We start from the raw sequence: 10,652 nt of genomic DNA, 5'->3' as shown, positions 1-10,652 counted from the left end.
AATCCACGTTAAATTTCTGAATGCCATTGTTGACCCACTCAGATCAACCTGGAGGAGGGACAGCAAACTCTGCCTCCTTCCTCAGTGACAGAAGCTGGCTTGTGTAAGAAGTGTTTCTTGCAGCTAGCTGCCTTTGATGGAGATGAACTGTATTCTGTTAGCTTTAAAAATTTTTAGGACAGCTGAAAGTAAAATGCAAAGAGTTAATCCTTTTTACCTCAGTACTGTCTGAGGTCAAGTCAAAGCTAGCTCATGCAGTCTCTGGTCAGTCTATCAGAGGTTCAGTAAGTCTATTTAAATGTAAGAAAGTTCTGGAATGAATTGTTCCATGAAATAAAATTAATTTATTTAACTTACAAAGGGAAACCTAAACAATGACATTTACTTTTCTTCTTTTTCCTACTTCACAGCCTGCAATTTAAAATTGCCTTTGGAGAAAGGTGCTTTTTATTCTAGTATACTTTACAGTACAGCACAGACATCAAAATGTTCATTGGAGGAGTAAGACAGTTTGTTAACACTTAAATATGCAGACATCTTTTCCAGTGTCTTAAGAACATGTTTTTTGTTTACAACAGAAAAATACATCTGACAACAGTAGCTAGTTATATTACAAGCAAACAATATTGAACTCTGCATAGTTTATACAATATGCTGTGGTAATTATTTAATTACCAGTTTTATCCACTATTTACTAGCTGGCCACATAAAGCCTGACATTCATCTGAAATGTGGCGTTGTACGTTCTATTGGTATTCTCTTAATAGCTTCATTTAATGAAGTATTTTCTGGACAAATGATTTTCCAAACTAAAAGCTGACCAGAATCATGGATGTCCTCACTACAAACATTTAATGTGTACAGTACATTCCTAAAGTAAAGGCAGGTGACTAATAGGGAACATATCTGTCAGAAAGAAAGGGAAATAGTGAGCAAGTTAAAAAAAAAAAACAACACAACTGCATTTAAAAATGAGTTAATGTGCAAGTTACAGTATCAACTATGTATTAATACTAACAGGGAAAAAAAATCTCAGCATAAAATGAGACGTCTCACAGTACGTTCTTGATTGCACATTGTTTCACAGCATTTGCATCCATTACATTTTCTTGCGAAAATCAAATACACTGAGTACCCTTAGTTAAAAGTAAACTATTTTACAATGAGAAGTTGTAGACATGCTTCAATTAGTGTGAAAAAAAAAAAATTAAAATAATCAGAATCACATCAGAAATGCTTACTGACTTGTAGAGCCACAGTGCTTATTAAGTGAATAACAGCTGTCATGATCTTTACAATACACTATTAAATGCAGCTTGTGGGTTACTGAACAATAACCCCATCTATGACTGTACTGGGTTTTATTCTTTGCTTTTACAATACAGTACATGCATTTCCACCCCAGTGATCCTTATAGGCATACTCAAGAAATACCTGTTGTAAAAGTCTTTTTTAATCTTTTTTTTTTTTTTTTTTTCTCTCCCATAATACTTAATGCCGCTGTAATTACTTTGAAAGGTAACAAAATAGTTCCTTTCCACAGTGCATATCGCTGCATTTTTAGATACTTAAAGGGACGTTATATAAAAACAAGATTAGCTCACATAAAGCTACAGAATGTCAAAAATGCCTGAAGGTACATTGAAAGCATTAGGAAGAACCCTCATCTTCAGCGTGCCATCTGCTCCACAGGAGAAGATACGATTCCCTTGCACGGTTTCAATCTGGGTGACACCAGCACCAATGTTTCTGAAAATGGACTGCTTAGCATGTTCATTTTTAAATGAATGAATTAAATTATAGCCAGTCAGTCTCCACACCTGTATCAAAAGAATGCCATATGAGAAAAAAGGAGATTAAAATTAGGATTTCTATTTTTTCCCTAATGTTTCAGATTCTTAGCTGTTCTAAACCCTGTTGAGCAAAGATAAAGGGTATTTTTGTTGTCTATAAGCGACAATGATAACAAGTCCAAGAGTCTTAAGAGGCTTTTGATGAAGCATAATGCAAAATAGCATAAAGCTACCATACTGTAAGGCCAGCTGGTTACTCTGCAGGGCAAAGCTGCTGTTTTACCTGATCAGTGGTGCCCACCAGCTTCCTCCCCATGAAAGGTGCAGAAATGAACAGGTCACATTTTAATCCAAGATGAAGATGACTGTGTCAGCTTTGCAGCAGCTGGAAATGCTTTCTGCTAAGGAATGCTGCAGAGAGTCTGCTGCATAATTAATGAGCGTGCAGAGTGGCAGTGCAACTGTCTGAGCTGTCCTGTGTCCCAGGCTGCAGGAGCTCTCACCAAGAGCAGGCCACAAAGCACGCACAGGCACAGAAGGTACCCCTTAACACTGTACAGTCTGGCTAAAAAGAAAGAAACTGTGTTCTCAATCTCTTCACCATGTTTTTGTATTTCCTTCCTTTACTGCTCAGGAAATAAGCCCTTTAAAACAGGGACTTTGTTTCTGTTATTTTTGTGTGTGTCTGACTGCTATGAGACCTCAGGAGCTGCCCGGGACATCAAAGTAAACAGAAGTTGGTGTTACAACAACTTTATGAGATGTTAAGGTTACTGAGTGCCTGCTGAGTGTTACAAAAATCCAAAAGCCAAAACCAACACAAGAGGGAAAAATAAATCTGATTTCAGAATCATGCGTTTTGCTTTATCCATTTAAAATTCAGTCACACAACTTTTTAAAGACAATTTTTCTTCTTTAGTGGAGAACAAAAGCTAATTGCTGTAGAAGCATATTAGTATATTTAAGCTTACATTATAAATACAAAGCAAGCATCCTGTGTAACAAGTGTAGAAGGTTTGTGGATTTCTTTTTTTTACTGTTTTGTTACCACATTCATCTGGCAATTTACAGCATGCTGATCAAAATATATCTATACAGGACCTAAGGTAAATACTCACTTATTACGACTCAGCTACTCTTAAGGCTTACCTTCATGTTACCTTCTGCTGAGCCTGTAACAAAATAATCCTCAGAAGGGTCCAGTGCAAGGGCCTTTACAGCTGATTCATGTGCTTGGAAGGTATAAAGGATTTGCCTCTGTCTGATGTCAAAGATGCAGATGTAACCCTTCCTACCGCCAGAGATTAGCAGTTGATGTTTAGGTGCATACTGTAGTACCGTGGCGCCATGATCATGACAGGTGAAGGCTGAAGAAGGATGCCACAGTTGAATTGATTTGAAACTGTAAGTAGCTTTCTATCTTGAAATGCGTTTCTGCTATGAATTGTTATCTGAACGTTTTCTAACTTGACAGATGCATTCCTTCATATTGGTAATGTCATATCAGTTAACAGCTCTTTGCTATTATTAGCTCTTTGCTATATATTAGACCTGCAACACAGGTCTAATGCACAAGGAAGCGTGATATGCAGTCTAATCCAAGTTAGAATACAGGCACATACATGAATTAAAGAAAATCAAATAAAATTCACCATATATATTAAGCTAAATTAAATTCCTGAGTTTAAAATGTATATATTCTCATTTCCTGAATTCTAATTTGCATAGGAGCCCTAACTCGATTTCTTCAAAATGAGACTGAACTTCTGTGCAATCTGCTACTTTTAAAATATGAGTAAAAATGCCCCTGTTGTTTACACAAGTAATTGCTATGTTTATTCATGTATTTCAAGTGTTTATGGCTGTATATGATGGTTGAATTTGCTCTTTTACAAACCCTAGATATCAAATTTGTATTTTTTTCCATAGTGCAAGATGATAGAATTTTGCTTTAGTTCTTTATGTAAAGATGAAATTATTGAACCTGAACAAATAGATACAAACATCTTGTTAAGAATCTAGTCCAAGTGCTGAAAAACATGGACAGTGGTTTCTGAGTTGCTTCTACTATTACAATTGTCTTTTCTCCTGCACTTCAGTAGAGTACTGGATCTATTAGTTAAGTGCTAGTTTAAGTGAAAGCCTGCATACACACAAACTTTAATAATGCAGATGCTTAGTTTTTTTCAGGACTGTATTCAAATAGTTCAGGCTTTATTAATATTGTCACAAAAATAGCTTTATGTATGATCGTCCTTCTTCATACTTTTCTATATAGAGCAGATTATCATCATGCACAGTATCAGTCCTGGTGCATGCACTAGTGTGGCACACAAATACTTAGACTAGTACCCCAGCATAAATTTCTCCCCTTGACCCAAATGCATACACAAACTATATTTCTTGAGTCAATGAAAAGAAGACATCTGTTTTTCTCTGCAGCACTTACCATGTATAAGACTGTTACCAGATGAAACCAACGTGTCCCAGAGGCACACATTTCTGAAGGGGAAAAAAGTCATTATGGCTTGTTGATAAGTGATTCATGGTGTGACATGACTCAGAGGGTGCTTGTGTTCTGTGTCAAAGCCTAGAAGGTAGAACTGAACAAGGAGCCCTTGACTCTTTTCAGTCATTGGAGAGCATACGTAAAGACTTAAGAGCTTAACACTTTCTGTGCTCTTTTGTCCTTCACAATGGAGACTATACTTTCTGCCTTTAAGATGTGTACTAATCCTAGGTCGTACCAAGAAATTATCCAAGTTGCTCTTTTCAGAGAAAAATAATTACCTTGACTTTACTGAACATATTTCTCCCCTAGCAACAGCAGCACCTCAGAACTAGTTGTATTTGGAATACACCTTGAAAAAAATGGTCAACTGTTGACCATACCTTATATAAACTATAAGGTGGGAAACAAACGACTGAAGGAATGACGTTCAAAGAAACAAACTGTCAAGTCCAAGCTCTAACAAAGCTTATCATGCTGATCCTTGCAATGTCAGCCACACATTAATGCATGAAAGGCAGTGGGTTAATGGACATTAACTGGTAGCTTTGGTGAATTTTTTTGGTGATCTTTAAACACACCTGTTATCATTGGACTGTCCCGATGTGGCAACTAGACTTGAAGAGGTTATAAATGCAAAGTCACTTGTGGTTTTACTGTGACACTGCCAACTCTATTAAAAACAAAACAAAACAAAAACACAGATGCAATCTTATTAGTTGTCATCTGCAACAAAGTTACTATTAGTGTGATGTTACTGATAGCATCCTGCAAGCAGTCTTTTAAAGTTTTAAAAGCTAAAAAACAGATATAAAACACAGCTTGAAGTCCAAAGGATGAAGTAATTAATTAAAAAACAAGATAAAAATATAATACAACAATTGCACTATAAAAAAAAATCACATAGCATAGCATTAGCTTGAATTTCAAATTAAGCATGGTCTTTGTGTACAGTTAATTAGCAGTGAAAAAAAAAAGAGTGTACTTTTACTATGTCTTGGGGCTGTAAAGTCATTATTGTGAGCTCTGATTTTTAATTTAATCAAGGGTAATGCTGGTAGTATTTGTAATTACATGGCAGCTTATGGCTCTTCTACAATTAGTTTTCCAAAAACATATTATTGAAACCACACATACTGGTAAAGTATGCTAATTAAAAAGCAGCAAAATCAAAAATGCCTCAGTGAAACTCTTACACTCTTGGCTTGCCTGAAATCTTGAAGACTCAAGTTTTGTCTATAAAAAGAATTTTAAAAAGTTGTCTATTTACTTACCAGATAGGGCTTAGGATTTGAGGTGGTTTGGTTTACTTGCCAAATACTTAGAAATCCTTCACCATCAGCAACACCACACTGCAAGGAGTGAAATGCTTTTATTAGAATAACTTATTGGTTACCGGATGTTTGCTTCATGACAGCAAGCAGCTGAATTCAGGGTAAAAAAAAAACCAACAACATACCAAACCCACAAAACCACTGCCCACACATCAAATATCAACAACAATGGTTTTCAGATAGAACAAGCAAATTAGAAGGCAATTCATTTCAGCACTGATTGTTTAATGATTAATGATGGATGCTTTCCTACATGCCTAAACCTTTTCTGGAACTGAAGGCATTTTAAGTGGGGAAACTTATCATTTGAATTCTGTTTTTAAACACTGAAGCCTACAGAGGAATCATTACTCCCCGACTGTTAGAAAATGCTTAGTAAAGTAAGATGCATGACAGCATCTAATAAAAGCATGATTTTGATCACAATTTTGGAAAGACTGTATTGTATCATGTATCATTATTGTACCATTAACTAGGCCAAATGCATGGCAGTTATACTGTGTATTTCATACAGTTATAAATGTTTTACAAAATGTTTTTAGAAACATTTAGAATTATTTTTCCTATTTTCTCTCTCTGGTCATGAGTCCTGCTTGAGTGACCTTCATGTGAAGCAGCAGTGATAGTTCATTCTTTTTAAAATGTATGATGTTAGATTATAATATTTCAAACATAATCAAAACACTGATTTTTAAAAAAAAATGAGGTTTTATGCTACCTGAAGAAAGATGTGGTGGGAGAGATTTTATGTTTCTAAATGTTATTTCTTACAGTCATGCCAACTCCTTTAATTCACTTTTTATGTTCTTAACTATAAATGAAATTAAATAGTTACATTTTACGTCAGTAAAATGCAGAGGACAAGACTTCTTGAAGTAACGGCATATACTCTATGAAAAACTGAGGAGGTGCGTATTTCTCCCAGTTCCCTTCTCTTTGTCCACTGTTTTCTGCAGTTTACCTCATGCTCATTTCTGGCCAAAGTATGTGGCTCTTTTGTAGTTTTTTTATTTCTCTCCACTGTAGATTTACTTTCTTCAACTAATGGGCTGCAAGTCTATCTTCTAGGAAGCAAGTATGAAGCACTTCTTGAACACCTAAACCTCGTCTGATACAAGTTTGCTTCTGCAAAATAGGTAAGTTCATTTTTTTTTAATGTTTAATTTAAAAAACCCTCCACGTAGAAACACAGATTTCAGAAAAGGGAGACAAGAAGTCTGAAAATAGGGCAAAGGGGATATGTAATACTGAGTTGCTTAAAATGCAGTTAACAATAAAGACTAGCCAGAGATTAACAGATAGATAAGATGACTTGACAGCCCCCAGAAGTTCCCTTTTGAGTGAATCATATTGGACTTCCCTTATGGGGACAGCAGGAAGGAGGCTTCAGATCTATCTATCTTGTAAATGATATCAGTTAAATTTTAGAGGGATTAAATGTGTGTGTGTGAGAGAGAGGGAGAGAGTTTGAGAATAAATTGTTTTGAGACTGCTTAGACTATGAAGGGAATAAATAGTTCTTTTAGGAAGAGACAGGTAAGAGAAGACAGTCAAGCTGACATAACTCAGTGCATTTCTCCTGCAATAGATTTTACTCTTGAGGTGTAAAGACAGCGGAGATTACTGAAAATCTTGCTTTGAATTAATATATCTCCACATGTATCAGCATGAAGCTGATAGAAAAGAAGGGAGTATAAAGGTCAATGTTTATTATAAAGCTTCCGTATGCAGCGAAAATGAAATCATACTGGTTATGCCATCTTACGAGTTTTGTGTGTTATCAGTTAGAACTGTTTTAGAGGTCACAACACTATCAAATGTGTTCTCTTATGAATAATGAAATTTAAAATCCTAAATTGTACCTACCTTATTGCCCTGTGAATTGAAATACATTCTTGTAACCCTGGCATTCCCAGCCTGTCGGAAGCATACCAATTGCTGGGGCCTTGTCCACTCAAACATTCGAACACTACCATCTTGTGCTCCTGTAAGATCTGAGATGAAAAACAGATGTTCATTAATACAGAATAATATAAAAAAATATTTACTTCGTACTGGCAATTCTGATTTACTTACAATACTGATGGACTGGATGTGAAGCCATTCTCTTGACATTATTCAGATTCCTTTTAATAAGCTTCATTAAAGAAAAGGAAATAAAAATAATTTTAAAATAAAAATCAAGATAAGACACAAATGCATTATTCAGCCTTATTTATTCTTCTATATGTAAATGTTCCCCCCAGTTAAAAAGCTTGTAAACTAACATTATTTGTAGCTAATTATGTCTAGTTGTCTTTAGATTTTCGGTCATGAAATTTCAGATCATGTTATCTTCTATTGTACAGAGATCTGATGCAATACTTCTGATATTAGTCCCAAAGCAAGACTTTTTATTCTTTTTGAAAAACTGCTAGTCCTAGCTCCTCAAAGGTCCCATACGAAAAGCTTGACTGTCCCATTTTTTTCTAAGTTCCAATAATTCTATGCCACAATCTACAAGACAATACTTAGTTTTGTCAGGTCTTGGCCACTGCAGGCCTTTTATGTCAACACTGAATTAACAGCATGATGATTTATATACTCTAGGACTTCACTAAATAATACAGCTAAAAAATAATAGTGTTCAGAGCTGCATGCAACAAAAGCACTTACCACGCCAGCTCCAGTGCTAGTTTGACCACTGCCTAACCATGGCATAGATGAAGATGGTTGTATCTGATTCACTCCAAAAGATGGTGCAGTTGACTGTGTTAGTGTTGTGGTAGAACCACGAAAATCAATATCATCAGAACTGTAAAAAAACAAAAAAACACGGCAGCTTTTGCTTTAAAAAAATGCTTCTTTGCTATCACTGTTGTTTGCTTATCTCATGATTTAGAGCCCAATGACAGTGGATAGAGGAAGCAATTATAATGAGACAATAATTGCACAATTCCTATGCTTACTTTATACAAACATTTTCCAAATGCTCCAAATATATCAATTTTTAACCTCAACAGATGGTTCTAACCATGGTAGATGCTGAGAATAAAAGCTCCCTTGAGGAGAACATTGCTAGTAAAAGTATGGACAGAAGGATAATACAGCATCCAACGCTGATGACCTGTGCATCTATTCTGTGCAATGAAGTTTAGTGCAAGTAAGTGCTTGCTGCAGCTGACACATTCACACTTCTCACCATGATAATGGTAGTAGCTGACTGTAGTTCAGGCTATTGCACTAGACAGCTAGCATCAGCTACCACAAGTAGCCTCAACACTGCAACGATGCAACTGCAAGTGTTTCTGAGGTAGTGCTTCCTTTAGTAGCTTATGCATCACAGGAGTTTACTTCACTGAACAGTGCAAACATGCTCAATATACTTAAACCCCTCAAAATCTTATTTTTATCATGTGTAGAACATAGCAATATTCTTTTCCCTTCCCTCACCACTACTTCTTTGGAACGTAATCTAAAACCTACTGAAGATTATTCAATTAACATTCTTTTGTGTACAGTCAACATTTACTGTAACTATATACCCAGCCTCATGGTAAACTCTTACTATAACCACAAAGATATAATCCTACCTTTTAGACTCTCTGTCATATTCTTCTCCAATCCATATAAATGACTGAGCAGCGAGTAGAGCTGAAATATCAAGTTCTTGAACATCATGTGTAGATGCCAAAACAATTTCATTGCTGTTTGCCTATGCAGAACAAATAGAAAACTTATACTAACTTTATTTAAGATTTATTGCACATACTAGTAATATTTAAGGCTTACCTTATTAACTGCAAATGCCATTATCATATCTGATTCTTTGTGAATGATTTTTGCTTTTCCTCCAGGGTAGCCAAGATCTGCTTCAACCTGCAAAACATTAATGGGAAAATTTTAATTAGAGTGAAAATCCATTTTGTAGTGGTACATTCAGACTGCGAAAGTCGATACAAAATTCATGCAAGAAAAGTTCAGTGGCCTCAGCATTGTTTAGGAAGCAAACTTTAGAATTCTCATACTCTTTGGTGTTCTAAAAGTCAGAAGTTATGTTTGAGTGTAAGAAACACAAAGTTGTGTGCGCAACAATGTTTACAAGGTGTTCACTCATCCCAATTATAGGACATCCAAAGTTAATTCATTCACTGATTAAAAGCCTGCCACACAGACTACACAGAACACATAGCTTCTGTTAGTCACATTAGAGAAAGAAAAGCCAGTTCCACAGAACTTTTAAGAATGTGCTAGAGGTTTGGGAGAAGGGATACTACCTTGTTTTTGTGATCTTCTGCTACGCAGTTTTGTTTGACCTGCTCCACACGATCTTCTACAGACTACATAACATCACACAGTCACAAACACAAAACACATGCACAAACAAATATAAAAAAAGAATGAAACATTCCAAACTAGATTTTAAAGGCCACTCTGTCAGCAAATGATGACAAATGTATTATTAACTTCTTATAAAAGGCACAGGAACTAAGACAGGAATCTAAACAAACTCACTTAAAATGTAATGCCTCCTAGATGAACACAAAATGTATGATATAGCAAATAAATGGAGGAGTAATACACACACAAACTCCATACTTACAAGAAACCTTAAAGATATTAAATAGTATAGTTATTTTGCATGGTACTGGTGTTGGTTAAAATTTACAATTACAACTCATTACAGTTGTAACTAGTACAATTCATAAAACCCCATATTATACCTTATTATATAATATTACTTTTATATGTATATATTACTCATGCATATATACATATATACAAAGTAATAGCTCATTGAAATTTCTTTTTCAATATGACAACAAAAAATATACTAATACTCAAGTTTACTTACTTATTACCTTTATTGTAAATGTAATTTTTCTTTACTAGGACAGTATTCAAATACATAAAGGTAAGGTGAAATATGTCTTGTCTAAAAATATTTGGTTCAGTTAGTATTTCAATAAACAACATGATAGTCATGTTGACTAAATGAAAAACACTGTAAAATGAAAGAAATTGAAATGCCAACAA

General features: G+C 35.1%; 1 protein-coding gene and 1 long non-coding RNA gene across 6 annotated transcripts in view; one reads left to right on the top strand and one right to left on the bottom strand.

The window, feature by feature from the left end:
• Positions 1–324: 324 nt before the first annotated feature.
• DMXL2 (Dmx like 2) overlaps positions 325–10,652 on the bottom strand; it is a 54,342-nt gene continuing 44,014 nt past the window's right edge. For 2 of the 5 annotated variants that reach the window (XM_035336026.1, XM_035336027.1), the window contains exons 34-43: positions 9,408–9,494; positions 9,209–9,330; positions 8,292–8,430; positions 7,713–7,773; positions 7,503–7,630; positions 5,577–5,654; positions 4,884–4,975; positions 4,243–4,295; positions 2,943–3,160; positions 1,611–1,820 (exon numbers count right to left, since the gene is read on the bottom strand). In XM_035336026.1, coding sequence (XP_035191917.1) covers positions 1,611–1,820; positions 2,943–3,160; positions 4,243–4,295; positions 4,884–4,975; positions 5,577–5,654; positions 7,503–7,630; positions 7,713–7,773; positions 8,292–8,430; positions 9,209–9,330; positions 9,408–9,494 — 1,188 coding nt within the window. Of the gene's footprint in view, positions 1,821–2,942; positions 3,161–4,242; positions 4,296–4,883; positions 4,976–5,576; positions 5,655–7,502; positions 7,631–7,712; positions 7,774–8,291; positions 8,431–9,208; positions 9,331–9,407; positions 9,495–9,892; positions 9,956–10,652 lie in introns of those variants that run through there. The other 3 variants (XM_035336024.1, XM_035336025.1, XM_035336028.1) reach the window with 3 other exon arrangements.
• LOC118172255 lies at positions 5,650–9,346 on the top strand. Its single transcript, XR_004753618.1, has 2 exons — positions 5,650–6,772; positions 8,639–9,346. It is a non-coding gene; the product is annotated as an uncharacterized LOC118172255 (long non-coding RNA).

The sequence above is a fragment of the Oxyura jamaicensis genome, chromosome 10 (assembly GCF_011077185.1).
Source record: "Oxyura jamaicensis isolate SHBP4307 breed ruddy duck chromosome 10, BPBGC_Ojam_1.0, whole genome shotgun sequence".
Lineage (NCBI taxonomy): Eukaryota > Metazoa > Chordata > Aves > Anseriformes > Anatidae > Oxyura > Oxyura jamaicensis.
The sequence above is the reverse complement of the archived record's forward strand: the minus strand, read 5'-3'. Positions and strand labels throughout refer to the sequence as shown.